General features: G+C 39.4%; 1 protein-coding gene across 4 annotated transcripts in view; it reads left to right on the top strand.

Annotated features, from left to right (window-relative positions):
- Positions 1-13,550, top strand: part of LOC131130920 (voltage-dependent calcium channel subunit alpha-2/delta-1) — a 76,580-nt gene extending 63,030 nt beyond the window's left edge. The window contains exons 28-40 of one of the 4 annotated variants that reach the window (XM_058075074.2): positions 393-496; positions 1,010-1,105; positions 1,292-1,359; positions 1,460-1,498; positions 1,595-1,666; positions 2,896-3,048; positions 3,140-3,192; positions 4,125-4,180; positions 4,544-4,673; positions 5,714-5,826; positions 6,565-6,647; positions 6,856-6,938; positions 10,237-13,550. In XM_058075074.2, the coding sequence (XP_057931057.2) occupies positions 393-496; positions 1,010-1,105; positions 1,292-1,359; positions 1,460-1,498; positions 1,595-1,666; positions 2,896-3,048; positions 3,140-3,192; positions 4,125-4,180; positions 4,544-4,673; positions 5,714-5,826; positions 6,565-6,647; positions 6,856-6,938; positions 10,237-10,273 (1,087 nt within the window). In that variant the 3' untranslated portion in view covers positions 10,274-13,550. The remainder of the gene's footprint in view (positions 1-392; positions 497-1,009; positions 1,106-1,291; positions 1,360-1,459; positions 1,499-1,594; positions 1,667-2,895; positions 3,049-3,139; positions 3,193-4,124; positions 4,181-4,543; positions 4,674-5,713; positions 5,827-6,564; positions 6,648-6,855; positions 6,939-10,236) is intronic. The other 3 variants (XM_058075076.2, XM_058075075.2, XM_058075078.2) reach the window with 3 other exon arrangements.
- The last annotated feature ends 4,377 nt before the right edge of the window (positions 13,551-17,927 follow it).

Genomic DNA, 17,927 nt, shown 5'->3' with positions numbered 1-17,927 from the left:
TCATTTAAAACATGTACTGGTACTTGTATTGTAAATTTTCCAGCCACCTTTTGAATGTTAAGTTGCTGTGTGATGACTTTTGCGTTATTTGTAAGATGACATCGTGATTCAGACTAATGAAGTCATGACCATCTGCAATTTCCAGTGCGTTGACAAGCTTGTCATGAGTATTTTCTTCGCTCATGACAGATTAAGATTTATTGACATACATTATTTCCAGGCTTTCACAGGCCACGTAAAATGACATGATCCATGTGTTTGAAACCTGTGCTTTCAATGCTCACTGACTTGACTTTTGAGCGATATCCCGTCTCCCACAATTTTTTTTCACTGTACTATTAACTTTTTGTTATGTACTGCATTAATTATTGCAACTGTGCTATTATTTCTAGTTCTGGTGAAGAGTGGATTGAGAACCCCGAGACATACGAGTCCAGCTTCTATAAGAGAGCTCTGGACAACGAGATGTACATTTTCACCGCTCCATCTTTTAACAGTAAGAACTTAATACTGTATGTGTATGCCTGTGTTTGCACTTTGTTGCATGAGTCTCATCAGTGTGGTCTGGCATTGAGCCTACCTTGCTCCCTGCCTTTGGATGTCATCCCAAGCCTCCTTGGCAAAGACTGCACTTGTATGTTGATGACATCACACTCTTTATCCTTCTTCTTTTCCCTGCTTACAGTATGTCTGTCAGCACTCATCCTTACCCTCACTCCTGGACTGTGTGCTTCCTCTCTTGCTTATCTTCACTAATCTCTCAAACAGACATCAGGGGAGGCAAACAATGAGTTGGGATAACACTTGACTGGATTAACACATGGGCTGGCTTCACAGGCTCCATCCAGTCAGCTCAACATAAATTGCAAGCAGCTAAAAATGTTTGGAATGTCCCAACAATCGACCGCAATGGTTCTGAAATGCTGCCAGCTTTGAGAGTTTTAACAAGGGTTTTTAGACCAAATGTGCCATGATTACGGTTACAGTTCCCTTGTATGTTTTTCCTCAGTTGCCGCAGAAGGCCGGGAGATTGTGTCAGAGTCAGGTATTCTTGTCAGCAAAGCCGTGGAACTCACTGTCGATGAAGTCACACTTAAGCCTGCAGGTCAGTAATACCACATTGATTGGCCGCTTGCGACAAAAGGTCAATACATGTATTTGTCATGCTCTAATAGATTGATGGATAGATGGATGGATGGATGGATGGATAGATGGACAGATTTGCTAAAACTAAATGTAAAAACAACATGACAATGTAAAGTGATTAATTTGCTTCTGGTCTGGTTTGTAGTGGTAGGAGTGAGACTCAATGTCACATACTGGATGAACAGTTTCATGAACGCCACACTTAAAGAGAATGTAAGTTATGGTTCACAGACTAGTATTTTTACAGTTTTACTTTTAGACATGAGCAGTTCCTTCTAATGTAGTCTTATTACATATTGTGTTCTCCTTTTAGTGCAAAGATGAGATCTGTGGCTGTATGAGGAATGACAAGGTACAGCAATATGATTAGTAGCCTTATAGAATGCATTTAATGCTACCTTATATTGTTTTTATGCATATATAATTTTTTTTTTTGGTTTCGCTTCAGCATGTCGACTGTGTGATCTTGGATGATGGTGGGTTTCTCCTCATGTCCAATCAGGATGATTATATTAGCCTGGTGAGTTGCTCATTAAATATTCTTTAGCTCATACAAAATCAAATAGATCAAGTCACTTGGGAAAAAAAAATATATATTAGAAGTTGAATATTTGATTTGTTTCAAGGCACAAATAAATAATTCGACAGACAGTGTATATATTTCAGGTTTTAATCATGTAAATGATTAGCAACTTTATATTATTTTTGGTATATAACATACTGTATATTTATACTATTTAACGGATACATTTATATTCCTTAATTTCCAGATAGGAAAACATGTTTAGGGCTTCTTTCTGTAAAGACATTAGTTGATTTCACAGAGAAAAAGATCTGTAGCCAAAGAGATAAAAAGGTGAAATCAAAAACTTTGCAAGTAGACCATTGCCTCTCGTGGGAAATGAATCAGTCTCCGATAAAGGTCAACTGAAGGACTTGCGGCTAAATTACAACTATGGCCTGCTTGTTCTAAGCTCTTTTCCAAACTCCTGTAGGACAGCGGTCCATCCATGTTTCTACTCAAGCCTAACATTAGGATCAAAGATTGTTCTGTCAGTCAGGGATGCTTTATTAAAGTGAGTCTCTTGTGGGTGTACAGTAAGCCTTTCAAACTGATGTACTGATTGCAGACTGCTCCAGGTCCCCAAGGTCTAATGTTAGTGGTCTTGGGAATGTCCATGAATGTCAATCAAAAAAAGCATTTGCCTGTTTTCACGTGCCATTTGTAGGATTCAATGTAGGAAAAAAGAGCATGCACAGTGTGACTTGTTATATGATTACTAGGGATGTAGGATTTCATTTCTAGTTGTTTTTCTCTATACCTACTATGTAAGTTGAGATGAGATATTTTTTGGTTTCTTTCTGTGTACTTTTATGACTTAAAAATAAAAATATGGGGCAGTGATTCATAAGAATTGAAACTGGGTTATAGTCTGTGTTGTTGGTAGTAACAGTCTCACACCGCGATTAACGAGGTCGCCAGAAAAAAAATAATAACTTGGCTGCGACCATTCCAGGAACATAATCATGTTTCATAGCATTTGACATTGCAGACAAGGACATTGCTACACACTCCATTGCATAAGCAATAGTTCTGTGGAGAGCTGCTTGCTTAAACAAATTCTCTGAGTATGTCTGATCATACAAATTGGCCAAGAAAGCTGATGCAAGTTACTCATGAACTGATGATGGAGTAGCAAAGACAGTACAAGGCAGGACAGCTTTTGAAGTCTCCTTTTTTGTGTTCAGATAGGTCAGTTCTTTGGTGAGGTGGACCCCGTGCTGATGATCAACTTGGTCAACACCTCTCTTTACTCCTTCAACAAGACCTATGACTATCAGTCTGTTTGTGATCCGGAGAAGGACAGCAAGGCTGCAGCAGGACCTCGCTCTGTCTGTGTGGTTAGTTGCTGCTCATTGAATTTTCATTCATTTCGGGGAAGGGGGGTTCTTATGTCTGTTCCATGTCTGACATATGTCTTTTCTTCTGCAGCCAACCATAGCAGACTTGCTTAGTATTGGCTGGTGGGCATCCAGTGCTGCTTGGTGAGTGTGTGGATGCTAATTTCTTTGGTGTTTTGGCTTTGTGTGTGTTCTATAGATACACAATTTTATGACCCTTTAAGGGGTCACTGACATAATTGATCATTTTTGCTAAATATAAACAATTGTAATTGTAATTATGTTCTGTGTTGTTAGTTTTATGAACGCAAAGGCAGGGTGGAGGTGTGTGGTGCAGCCCACGCAGAGTGCACCACCAATTTGGTAGACCGGACTGCGCCGATTAGCGTGATGCTGTGTTTAATGTAACTGTGCACTTGCGGTAGTGCGAGGGATGAAGGCGTGGGTGCACGGCGCCGCGCTCGACTGCGGCGCGCTCTACTGCGGCGCGCTCGACTGCGGCGCGCTCGACTGCGCCGCGCTCGACTGCGCCGCGCTCGACTGCGCCGCGCTCGACTGCGCCGCGCTCGACTGCGCCGCGCTCGACTGCGCCGCGCTCGACTGCGCCGCGCTCGACTGCGCCGCGCTCGACTGCTCACAGCGCTGCTCACACCCCGTTGCTGTGGCATAGGCGCACCTGGTCTACGAAATTAGTAAGCACCATCGGTATTCATCAGGAAGGGCATGCGGAATTCAAAGGGCTCAAGCCAAAAATCAGTATGCGGATCAAAAAATATCTGCTATGGCAACCCCGTAATCAGGGAAAAAGCAGAAAGAAACAAACATTTTGAGGGTACCAAATAAGGGTCTTTGTTTGGTATCCAAAACAGGCCATGGGTCAATTTTGCTCGGTTTTGCCAAATGGCAGGTATATTAAAATACATGTCTGTGTGTCTATAGTGTAGATGATTTCATAGTTCAGATGAAATCAATAAATACTCTCATAGGTGTACTGAAAGGTGCACTGATATGCTTTTTTCTGTGTATCTCAAACTATAATAACATAATTATTGTCTTTTTAATGTCCTCTTCTGTAGGTCCATACTCCAGCAGCTCTTCTATAGCCTCATGTTCCCCAACCTTCTAGAGGCAGGTGAGCAATAAAGTCATATTTGGCCACTTGTTCATTAATGTATGGCCTTTTTCCAGTCCACAGTGCCAACTCAGGCTAGCCATGGCTCTACTGGTAATTGTCACATTTTTATTGGAAAAAACAGGTACTATTTTGGTACCTGGGTTCCATGCATGCTGAACAGTTACAAAATGGGTGGAGGATTGTACTCCACAGTCTCCACAATGCAGCAACTGCCCATTTTCTTGCTGCTCTCAGTCTCCTGTCGAATAAAATGTCTCTCCTCACCCTAGCCAACAGCCATCTGGTTGTCACACTTTGTTATAATACTATTTTGAAGTGGAAACTCAAGTTTTACTTCAAACACTTGTGCAAACCTTCCAGCGGAGTCAACTGACGAGGATATCCCAGATGCCATGTTTAAAGAAAGCTGCATCACAGAGCAAACGCAGTATTTCTTTGACAACGATGAAAGATCCTACTCAGGAGTCCTCGACTGTGGAAACTGTTCAAGGTATATCTGTTCATTCATCCGAGTATGGTCTATGTATGTTCATTTTTACGAGGTCCACAAACTATCAACTTCCCCATCCAAGTGTGAATGTATGACACTATAAAGATGCCCTGCCGCCCCTCCTCAGATATCCTTCCTACACATCCTTCTCTTTAATGATCCACGGGGATAGGTTAAGAATAGTGTTACTTTCCTGCACGGACTCTTTTCAGAAAGGTTCTCTTACAAGTTTCAATCTGACACATTTTGACCTTGATCTGTCAATGATAAGAACTGCAGGAAGAGGCACAAGCGCATTTTTATCTGTTTTAGTTCCCTCAGCCACTGGCTTTTCTTCAAATTCGCCACAATTCACGGGCCACTGCACATTTACTTTGGTCTAACCTCCTTTTGTGTCAATTTGGGGGTTAAATATGGCTGTAATTACTGAATGTTATGGGTCCCGCATGTCTGGTTCCCAATGTTAACGACTGCACACACACAAAGCCTCATGGCGACCATAAAAAGTCCAATAAGAGAAGCAAGGGTTTAAGAGGCCACATGCACACCTGAGCGGACCCATTCAGTATGTATCAAATGGAACTACTTATATTACATTGGAGTTCAAGTAGTAAATCACTGGAATTGGTAGAAAAGTAGGGAGAGTATGGTTTTGGCTAACTTGAAGAGGATTCAATTTTACGATGCAATTAATAATGAATGTTCTGAAAAATAATACACTCTTCCCTGACTGGTGATAGATAGGATGGATTGAGGGTTAAACGGCTAGATAGATATGTACATGGGTATATTGCTCTGTATTTAGATATAGGTGTGTAGATAGATTGCATACATTATCAATCATACAATTATCGATATGATCACTGCATACGTTAATAGGTATGTAGATGAGTTTATGGGTAGGTAGGTATTTAGATCATTGGGGAAATGACTATTTGTACGTAGATGGATAGATAAATGGAAGATAGAAAGCTGTTTAACTAGTATTTTTCTTGTTATATGAGTTCCTACTAACGTGTGGGTCTACCACTGCCTGACAGGATGTATCGTGCAGAGAAGCTGCCCAACACCAACCTGGTGTTCCTAATCACCGATGCCAAAGCAACGTGTTTGTCGTGTGACCCCAGGCCGCTACGACAGGCTGAACAACCCTGTATCCTTTCACTTAAGTAGTAACAAGTCCTGTTATTTTATTTTATTTTTTTTACTCCCGAGCACTTCCATCCATCACCCCATGACAAGAGAGCTTTAAAGTCCGAATCCAAGGACACACGCCTAAGCACTTTCCAGCAGGTCCCCTCAGAATGTTCACGGGTGAACAGTAAACCAGATGCACTGCGTATGAAAGATGGTCTCACATTACTACCAGATTGGATTTCTTTGTCTTTGGCCTGCGTACCAACATACAGTGGAATTCAGGTTAAAGCAGGAGCTGCACTTGTGTGTGTGTGTGTGTGTTCAAATGTTTTAGTCAGAATATATGTTTGGCAGATGTGGCTTGAATGTGGCTTCTTGCTGGTTTAACAGTAAAGGTGTCATCACTGGAGTTGGCCATGTGGTTACTGACGGGGCCATTAGTTGCTAATAAGGTAATGGGCCGTGCAAGGTTTAACACAGGCGGACAATTTGTCCTGTTTAGGACTGTTGAGTTTCTGTCGGGATTATTGAGACTTTTCTTTGATTGCATTTAATCTCATCTCTCAGTTTTTCCTTGGTAGCATAAAACAATGTCTTTGACAGCGTTCATGGAATATGTACAATTTCACAAAAGGTATTTTTGTGGATAGTTGCGCCTTGGTGGAGGTTTACGTGTTACTGAGTGCCATTCTAGTTTATCACTGCTTTGTTAGACTGTCTTGTTGCTTTAGTTCTCCTGAAAATGAATGTTCAGCTGAGGGTCCAGATCCATGTGAACTGGCCCAGAATCCAAGATACCGCAAAGGACCAGATGTGTGCTTCGACAACAATGAAAATGTAAGACAACCACACAGTATAAGATTAATTTACAATATCTGTAATTCTTCACAAGCATCAGATTTTATTCTGTGTTGGTTTTTGGTCTGACATTTCATATAGTCCTCTATTGTGTCCTCATTATTATGTTTCATTATTTTGCATGCTCTCCATCTCATTTTCTTTGCTTCTGCCTCCCACTGGCTGCATCTCTTGTCCGTCATGGTAGGATGAGCCCCTGTGTCCAATCAGCAAAGGATTCACTCTGAGGCACACACCCCTCTTCTTTTTTCTGCTGATGGGTTTTATTGGGTTAGTGTGCCTATACCGCTTATGAAGTAGCCTCCCAGCATAGACTGTATCAAAGTAGTTTTCTGCTTTAAGTTCCAGATTTTATATCATTGTAACACACAAATGTACTCATAATTATGTTTCCCTGCAGAATCAGAAAGCAACGTGAATCAACCTCAAATACTCACTGGTGAAATGTACTGTTCTCAGAAAGTAATTAAATTAAATATAACAAATAATTAGAATAATAATAAATATGTATACATATTGAATTATTGCATTTATCAATTTATCTAGCTATCCAGGTGTCTATCGACTGTATTGACTGACCACTCTATCTACTCCAAAATTAATACTAATTTCAATGAATAATACCCCTAACTATTGAATAGATTTTGCATAGCAGCATCACACTTCCCCACCTAAAACAACAGCAATATTAAGAGCTTTCTGTATGACGTAATTTGAGGAAGCAATATTTCATTTGCATTGGTCACACCCGTTACCATTCAATTCATTATGTGGATTCCTCTAAAAAAAAAAGAGAGGTGATTCAGTTCATGTGTTGTGCAAATTGTAATAAATCAGAAACTCAAAGGAGCAAAGGCGTATAAAATATTGTTCATTACCACACCACCATTTAGAAGCTGTCTAAATATTTAGGATAAAAAATGTCTCTCGTATCTCTGTGAACTCTGCCTTTCATTGTCTAGTAGAAGCTTCTTAGATCACGACACTTCTTCATGTGCGTTTGTGTTTATGTTCAGGGAGCGTATATACCAGCTAACAGGAAGTAGGAAGTGGCCTTTTCTCGTCTTGCCATCTCTGCCATTACGTTTAGTGCAGGTCTTCATAAGACGACAGATTGTGTTATTAAAGTAAACAGAGGAAGTGCTGCATGGATTTCCTGCCTTTTGAGTCCAAGCAGTTCCAAAGCTCTTTCAGGCCTGCTGCTGGCATGTGAGAGCTTCCTGAATACTCCCAACACTCTTGCACACACACACACACACACACACTCAAAACAGTCCATTTGAGAGTTGCAGGCAGGTGTACAGTATGCTTGTAGGACATTGAAAAAAACCTTCACAAATATAAGACAAGGCAAAGATAACCCCCGCTTAAAAATATACGTATATGTTAAAGATAAAATCAAAGACACACACAGAGGTTTTTGTCCTGAGTCTAATTGACAACTCCAGCCAGGGTGAAGATTTTAAAAAACTCAGTTTTCAGCGTATTTGTGTGGATGGCGAAAACAAAGATTATGGCTTGTTGCTGACAGATGACGGTGGGACAACTTTCACAAGCCTGTCGTTGGTTTGGAAGAATTGTTTGTCAACGTCAGCATGTATTGCTTGTTATAGCGTTTGCTGAATCGTCTGCACATTTACAGCTTCCCTGTTATATGTGCCTGCTTTGTTGTGTTTCATTGTCGGTTGTTCGACTAAAGTCTGCTTAATTCCTTGTTCTGCAAATTGTCGAGTTAATCTCCAGATGTTTCTTCATCCTCAAAAACTATTGATACATTGCTCAAGTCTTCGCAATAATCACTGTAAACATCCTCTGTCTCATACTGTATACCGCCATATTTGTTTACTTGTGAGGATGAACAATTAATGTAATTCTTGGGAATTTACCATCCGCTTTTGCAGAACAAACAACGTAGAACATGATTATAAACAATATAGAACACATTTAAGCAAAGTTGATCAATCATGGCAAGGCAAGACAAGACATTTATAGAGCACCATGCGTACACAATGTAATTCAAATTACTATAAAGAAATAAAGCTAAAATCACAGAAAATGATAAAATCATTCTAAAATCATTAAATAAAATTCTATAAATAATTCCATAAAACAAAAATAAAAAAAATAAAAGTGCAGTTAAAATACTTTCAGTTTTCAAATGTACAGTTGAGTAAAAGTGTTTTTAGCCTGGATTTGACCATTGCCAAAGGATTATCGCACATCTTCTGAAAGACTGTTCCAGATTTTGGCAGGATAAAATGGAATTGCAGCCTCACCATGTTTAGTCCTGACACTGGGCGGCCACAGGAGACCACTCCCTGAGCTGCTCAGTGCCCAAGATGGTTTATGTGGCTCGAACATGGCAGAGATGTACTTTTGAGTAAGACCATGAAAGGACTTATATACAAGCAAAGCTGTTTTAATGTCTATTCTCCAAGAGAGAGGAAGTCAGTACTGGACTAAGATGGTCTAGTCCGGACTCAAGCAGCAGCATTCTGGATGTATTGCAGATGGTTTACAGCTCATTTAGAAAGCCCAGCGAGAAGGCCGTTACAACAGTTTAGCCTGCTGGAGATAAAAGCATAGATTAGTCTTTCTAAATCTGGCTTAGATATGATTCCCTTGATTTTGGCAATTTTTTTTTGGGTGGGAAAAAGATGATGTTATTGATAAAAAAAATGTCTGTTAAAATTCAGATCTGAGTTCTTAATGACCCCTACATTTCTGTGATGATTAAGTTTTAGAGAAAAATCTCAGGGAGACTGATTATACTTTCTCTTTGTAAATATTGGACCTGTCTGGAAATCTGCAAAAAAAGGATCCCAAATTCCTTGTCAGTGGAGAAAGTGAATGACACTATAAACAGGAATCCCAGCTCCATGTCCCTCACTGGTGTGACAAAAGAGGAAATAATAGATATCATTATTAAAATATTATCAAATTATAACTGATTGTAATGGCATTGAAATGGAAATGATAAGAAGGTAAATAATGATTTAGTATAACCATTAACGTACATCATTTATCATTTCAAACAGGTAAATTCCCACACAAAATGACAATTACAAAAGTAGACTCATCCATTGTTTATATTCAATGTTAATATAATGGAATAGTTTCGGAATAGGAGCTAAGAAAACCTTTTTATGACTTCAGACATGGAATAACACCCGTATAGTCACCTCTACACGTGTATTACCCAATATAGTAGACATAATGATAGACAATAAGCCATCTTAGACACAAATGAAATAAAATGCCAATTAGAATCCTTAACTCTTAATGAAAAATATGAACTAAAAAAAAAACTAAAAAAAAAAAAAAAAAAAAAGTGTACTAAGGTAAACACCAAAACTGCCCTACAGGGCTTCTACAGACAGTTGTGAACTCCAGCAATGAGTAACTTAATAATCTACTGCTTTTCATGAGGAAAATATTGTGCAGGGCAATTGAGTGTCCAATTAGATCGTCCCAATTTTCCTAATTCTGCTCACAGCCACTAGAGAGCATACAAATGATTTAAGAGTATACTGTACGTGTACTACTAAACAAATTATTTGTCCCACAGGAAGACGATTCTGATTGTGGCAGCGGGACCTCCCTAAACCCAAGTCTTTGGGCCGTTCTCACCCTCCAACTGCTGTTGCTGTGGCTCAGCACACCTTTACAAAGCTCGTGACACCTACAAACACGAACACACAGCAAAAAGACACTGAGCATGACGAGGAAAAGTGGTCATGAAAGCGCTCACGTAAAGTGATGGTGTTATCTCACAAGAAGAGGCCATCGGTGGACACCATCGGGGACGGTATGGAGAAGATTTGCAATGTGGTTATTTTGTTCTCAACGCAGTATTGCTGTCTTCATTTCCCGATGCCAAAGGTTTCTTGGTTATTTTATGCTTTTCATTTTTAAATGGCATTATTACTCTGCTCAGATGCTTTTAAGCTGTATCCCATAATCTCCTGCAAACCGCAAGAGTAAGCGCTAACCAAACCCTTTAATTCTGCCTCATTTCTTTTGCAGATTTACTTAGTGGACATTTAAATCCACTAAGCCAATGGAAAATCACTCAAAGACTGTATGTTCACTGACAGCGTTGATTTGTGTAATTGTTGATTTGTTGCTTATTCTGTTCATTACATGTGAAGCATAATTGCTGTGATGATTGATTGCAGCAACCAGTGCAACTATGACGAGTACCCTCCCCTTTTGTTTGTGTTTTAACAATGTACTGTACCTGCTCCTTTTGTACTCAACAATCAACAGGCATTTTGCTACTAGCTAAGTGTTGTATCGTAGCCGCATGTGCTCTATAAAGAGCAAAAGATAATACCGTGACTCTGACACCAAAGCTCCATGCAGTCACACTGAACGCAGAACGAGTTAAATCTCAGATATGGGTGTGAAATGGAGAAGCAATGACAGTTACACGTGGCCAGAGAGCATCCATGTTGTTTGGTCTGATTGCATTGTGTGTCCTTCATTTGATGCATTGAATTTCCAGTGCCTCCATCATAGCTCATATGCCCGCTTTTCCAATACGCAGTGCCTACACTCGCAATTGACGCTTTTCCACCAGGAAAAATCAGGTACTGTTGTAGTAGTTTGGGTTCCGGGTTGACAAACCAGTTCTGGGCACTGACCAGTCAAACTGATTCATCTTAGCTGCATGGATAGATGAATTGAAATGTCCCAAATACGCACACATGCTAACATTAGCTTATCCCGTTGCTGTGCCTTAGCTCTGAAAGCTGCAGTGTCGCACTCTGCATTCTCCTATTTGCTGCAAAGGTCGGTCTTGTTGCCGTCAGTGTTCTCTTTAATAAAGTTGAACAACTCGTTGTTGTGTCCGAATCCGATGGATGCAATGTTTGACAACTAAGGAAGGACTATTTTGAAGTTGAACACTGACAAAATTGAGTGAAACTGAGGTGGCACTGTGAAGTGGAAAAGGGGCAAAACAGTCTAACGGTGTGTCTGTGCTGATATTTACTGCAATATAGCAGTATAGAGCAGGTAGCCCATAGGTCGAATTTGCTGCTGGCCCATAAAACAATTCTCATGAGAATTTAGTAGGATTTTATACATGTTTCGAAATTAGTATTTTGGAAGGGTGTGTAGTGCCAAGTAAGAAAAGCACAAGGCGAGAGGGTCATAAATAAGCACAAAAACACATATCACAACACAACAAATATTCTTAGTCTGCATTTTCGATTCAATGTATGCATGTTAGAAGCCAAACAGAAGGTGTTCCAGGTGCTCGCCACACTAAATAATGCATGTGATGTGGGGGACACGAGAGGCAACGATTCTTATTGGACTTCTAAAGTTTTTGTAGGTAGTCCATATTATTGGTATAGCAGAAATTGTGTGACTTCCAATAATGACTTCCACTGCAAATCATTTTACAGGATGCAATTCCAGTTAATGCCAGGGCTACTCAATGAAACCAAGCTGTTTTTGTGTCCTTTTTTTTAATATCCAGGATTAAATCATTAATCAAATAAGTCCAAACGTTATCCAAGATATGTTTCACGATACCTCAATAAAGGTAACAATTCCAACCATAGAATTTCCATTTCACCTTGGACAAACACTTTCAAAATCTACATAGCCAATCCTTGTAAAATATCTTTACAAGGTATATTTTATGGTTCTGTTGCAACGATATGTCGAAAAGATACTACGTTTTGGAGTGTATTGCCACGGTGCATCGTCAATGGAAAAATTTATGCCGTCTTCCATCGTTGTCCATGAACCGGAAACTGGTGGACAAACACTAAAGTAAATGCTCCACTATTTTCTTTTGCTTTTGTTTAGCCGAACAGAGAGATTCTGCTTTTTATATTTTATTTTATTATGCTGGAGTGACTCACCAGATCCAACAGATGTAGCTATGGTGGATAAAAGCATGCCATATTGATCAGTACCCATAGCACTGCCACTGGAGTGAAACAGATCATTTTCAGATCAGTTACCTCAACAGATGCATTTGTGATGCTCGGTGATGCAGAAAAATAATACAGTTCGAACATCATGGACATATTGCTAGATTTTTAGGGGTTCCACTAAGTTCTCATGAGAACACATCGGGGCCCTAAAAATAAGAAAATATGAGGAATGCTGTTACCTCCGTTGTACTCCCTTTATTTCTGTTTATTTCACCAGACTCAGGAGCCAAAATGACTTGAGCTTAATATCAACCATGACTGTTCCTTGTTTCTCTGTGCTCCTGCTTCTTTTTTACCCTCATTGTTGTTGCTCTAACAAAATAAAAGCGCTGTGAAGCAGATGCTGAGGTGTCGGTGTCCACAAAACGCTGCAAAGTTCCCGGGATGAGCTTTTGTTTGTTGTTGTTTGATCGCCCCGTGGTGAGCATCATGGCCTGCTGGAGAGAACAATGAAGGTGTTTAAATCATCTCGCATTGCCTTACCTCATCATTAAACATCACAACAAGCATGCCTCCTTGTGAGGTGGAACAGTTGTCTTCTCTCCAACTTGCCTTGATGTTGATCTGCCGGTGCTGCGTGTGCAGGTGATGCCTGTTTATCAAAGTGTTGAAATGTGTTTTAACCCTAAGGGGGTCCATGTCTATGTTGAGGCATGTTTGTGTCCCCTCCAATGATATCTGATTGTGCTTTAATACTGTACATTATTTACTCTTTTGTGGACTATAGCCTGAATACATTTTGTATACATTTGTACACTATTTACTGTATAAAAGAGAAGAGAAAGGTGGAAAAAATGTTTATAACATGGTGTTGACTATTGTGCAAATATAATATATTCACAATAAAAGTGTTGTATTGTTATGGCCTTTGATGACCCTGTTCTTTTTTTTATTCTGTCACGTTTTGTTTGTTTGAAGCGACTTGTGTTTATGCAATGCCAATCTAAGAACGAGCACACCCCCGCAACTTCAAATGGAGAGTCCCAAACAGTTTGTTTCTTTTAAAGATGTGTTTGACAAGAAGATCTGTGTATGTTTGCAATATAGTGGTCATCTAGAAAGCAGCTTTGTAAGAGGATACCCCTGTAAACGAGGGGTGAGGTCGTAGCCTTTAACATGCCTGACTTAAGGACTTACAGACGCTGTAACTTCTACGGCTCATCTTCATTTGAGATCCCCGATTGAAAGTATGCTCACAACGAATCCCACCGGGCATCCCATGCTTGTTTTACCATGCAGTACTCTATTTATGTATATGGGCATCTGCTGGTTGCATCCAAGTACTGCATTGCATTTTGCTTCAGTTGTTTCAAGGCACAATAAATCAACAATAGCTTTCATCGGGCAGTTATTGTTGCCCTTCCCCAACTGTGATTGGTAGAATGCCAACAAAGGAACATATGGTGTTTCAATTAGGGCAGTAAAAGTTAACGAAAAAGAAAAAAAGGAAAAAAATTACAGGTGCCGGTGTATGTGGGCAGTGTGGAAGAATGTCACACAAAGTGGGAGTCACCTCGCATTAAACATGAAACGTGGGATTTCTAACAGTGTATTATTCTTTTTCCAAAATTGACATCCTTTTACGTAAAATTTGATGTAGTTATTTACAAACTACTGTATTTTATTTTATTTGTCCTGTTTTTGTTGTTGTATTTTAATACTTACACCTCAATATTTCCCGTGGTGTTTCCCCACGGTTGGGGACCAAACAGCATGCTTGTGGATATGATGTGCTATGTGATATGACACATTTGACAATACTGGAAATAATTTATAGTATTAGCTTCCTTATTTTATAGGATAAGATTAATGTATACAGCAACAAATGTAACCACTCAATCATATTGCATCAATTATTCTATTTGTTTAATGTATGTTTTTTAATCTTAAACCGCTGCATGTAGATGCATATTGAATCATTTACTACAAAGAAATTTACATCCCTACTTATTATCAACAAAAACATCCTTCTACCTGCGATTAATTATGAATTAACTATGGTCAAAATCCAATTAATCATGACTAAATATTTGTATATATTAATTGACAGCCCTCCTTTCAGCATGTTGATTATTGTATAAATATTGCTGATATTAATGATCATTTTGCATATACTGTATGTGTTTTTCTTTGTGTGTTAATGCGTCCAGGCTATGTCATCCAATCTGTACAAATGCAAATAATGGCCAATAGTACTGATACTTACACATTGCCAAACAGGACCGTGACTCATGCATTATAGAAACGGTTCTGTTGGAGCGTCTATTGGGAGACTGAAACAGCCTACTGTTTCTCCTGCATCAGTAACTTTTCTTTTGCTGTTTCTGCAATTTACCCATTTTTTTTAGTCCTTCTCAAGAAAGAACATTTGATCCTGAAGCTGGAGCCGCGTGACTTGCAGCCAAACGGGTCAAACTTTCAACCGGGTTTTTCAGTTTGTTCCTCTAATTGCAGGAAGTGACACACGCGACTGACGCTGATTCAACTAAAAGGACTGCATAAGCAAGGATAAGCATTACATATTTAAACCCTCCCTAAGAGTTCAGGGACACTATATTGATAGTAATAAACATGACTATGTGGAGATGTTTACTCACAATTGTAACACAGTGACGCTTTAATTCTAAGTTTAGCTGCAACACTCTCGGTGGCCTCCGCCTCGTGACCCCACTGGGGGCAATCAACCCGAGTTTGGATAAACTTCCCCCAAACCTGCTCACAATGAAAGCAGCTGAAGAGTTTAATTGGTGCAGTTTGTTTTTCTTCTTTGTGATTAGACTTGACTTAATGCTACAGGAAGGCCTGGGTTTTCCTTCACAATTAAATGCAAAAGGCCAGAAGCATCAAGGTCAATATTTTCCGGGCTGTGACGTCCTGTAAAAACATCCCATAATAATAATGGTGCATTAGCGTCAGTGTCAAAACAGCAATCAAGATGAACCATCTTCGTTAGCATATCCAACAGAAGTAGAGAAATAATCCCTCATAAATGTAAGAACATAATTGAAAAACCTGACAATCAAAAAGTACTTCATTGACTTCACCTTTGACTTGAAAGCTACCTCAGTCAGCTATCATTCAAAATCGATATTTCTTACTTTAACATAAATAAATCACGTTGAACGTTTAATGATCAGTACAAAGTTGCGTCTGACGATAAAAATAGACCTAACGATCTGAACTCTTCACTAAGAAGACGTGAAAATCAATAAGATTGCAGCTCAGTTTGCTGACATGCTACTTTGGTTTATTTAGGTTTGCTTTATTTCCTGTGCGCTTACAGTATAGTATTTACTGTATCACTGGAAAGACTAGACTAGGCCATTTGCAGTACAATATTCATCTTCAGCTTTTATATTTATACAATTCCGATTTTATATTAGTTTTCACTTTATTTTGTGTTAGACTGCAAAAAGCTACTGCAAATATCTGATGTATATACATGTCTAGAAAAATGTCAGAAAGTTGTCCTAGTTGATACATGATAAGCCATAAATGCTTTAAAAAGTTAAACTATGTATTTATCAAACAAATATGTGCAAAATAATCTGGTGTGGGCCCAGGATGAAAAGAAGCAGTGTCCTAATGCGGATAGAGCTCTGACTACAGATCAATCCTGTAATTTGCTTTATAATTATATCAAACATCATACAACTTTTCCTGTGCACTCCATAACGAACCTGATGCATCTAAATCCCCCCAAAACATTCAGACTTTTCAATGATGTTCTAACAGTAATATATGTCCTGAGACCAGGGGCCTCAAACACACAGCTTTATGGCCCTCTACAAAGTTTAGTGTTAGTTTGGCCCACAAACTTGAACCCCACAATAGTTCTCATTGAATAGGGGAGTCACTAGACTACTACTACTAGGCTACTACTATGGAGAATCATAAACAATCATAACTCTAAACACACAACTCTAGCAACATTTTATAAAACAAGAGCCACAAGGCATGCTAGGAAGCCTGAAGCATTCCCAACGACGCCACAATATATTATACCAGCCCTCTACCAGCAGAGGTGCTGTTGAGTTCAGTCTCCATTAGTTTGTGTTCACAGATCATCCAAAACAACTGCGTTTTAATCAGGAAGTCACTAAGCCGCATTTACCTCAAGGTTTATGATTCCAACCTCATAAATATGAACACAATTGTCGGATCAGCGCTTCTGTGTGAAGTGTGCATTGTACAAACTGGCACACTTAAAAAAGTAGAGCTTAAAAATCTCATTCCAGGTGGATTCTCTCAAAGGAACACATTTCGAACCCCTGACTGGTCTTGATTTGGGGATTTTGTGTGTTTAGAGTGGGTGGTGATATGCACAAAGTGCTAACATGAGGTATTAAATGTTAGGGGGCATATATGTATGTGCAGGTAACTTTACGTGGAAAAAACACCCTTGATGATTAAAAGGAGCATTTGTTACATTGTAGGTCACATGCGGATGGAGAGCTCAGCCTAATTGATGTGGACAATTTGGTCAAAACTTTAGCAGCTGGCTTCTGTGTGTCCTTGTGTGCTTCAATGTGTGCGCTTATGTTTTACCTTACTTATGTTGTCTGGAAAATCACTCAACTCCGAGGACACGTGCTGTTCTGAGCCATGTTGGCCATCAACATGCTAATTAAATGTATGAGTCCTGACACAGGCACACGTGGGATGAAATGTACCTGCAGCCAGTTTTTTTTTTTTTTTTTTAAAGGTTCCTCCGCCTGTGTTGTCTACAGCTCACCGTGAGTCACACGGGGGCGAATTAGCAGCAAACAGCAGACAACACAATGCTGACTGTTAGCAGATGTGAAAGAAATGAGGAAATGCTGGATGGGTCACTGTTTTAATCTTTCACTCATGTTCTTACTTTGCTTTGTTTTGTTGTCCTTTCCATGTTTTGACCACAGGTATTTTACACTGACAAACACAGGTTGGGATCAAGTTGCATAAGTGTAAATGTGTGGCGCCCCCTTTGGGTTGTGCTCGAAATGCTTTGGTAGACATGCCAGAATATATGTAATACAGATACACATAAAGTTTTATCATACTTTTGCCAGCATTCGTTGGTAATAACATGCACTTTTTTTTTTCCACAAAACCATTTCCACCTGTTATTATCACGCCAAAAACAAATGATGGAGACGGAAAGTTCTGGAACAAATAAACTCACAGCAATAACAATAGAACCAAACAAACTCTCCTCTTCACTATAGAGTAAGTTGTGCAAGTAAACATGACCTATATTTTATTTCAGTTTAACTGTACATTGTGGTGTACAATGGATACCACATGTGATATGTTTGAACTAAAG

This window comes from Doryrhamphus excisus, linkage group LG1 (assembly GCF_037039965.1).
Source record: "Doryrhamphus excisus strain RoL-2023G ecotype Guam linkage group LG1, RoL_Dexc_Guam_v1.1, whole genome shotgun sequence".
In the NCBI taxonomy this organism is placed as follows: domain Eukaryota; kingdom Metazoa; phylum Chordata; class Actinopteri; order Syngnathiformes; family Syngnathidae; genus Doryrhamphus; species Doryrhamphus excisus.
This window is presented reverse-complemented; position numbering and strand designations above follow the sequence as displayed.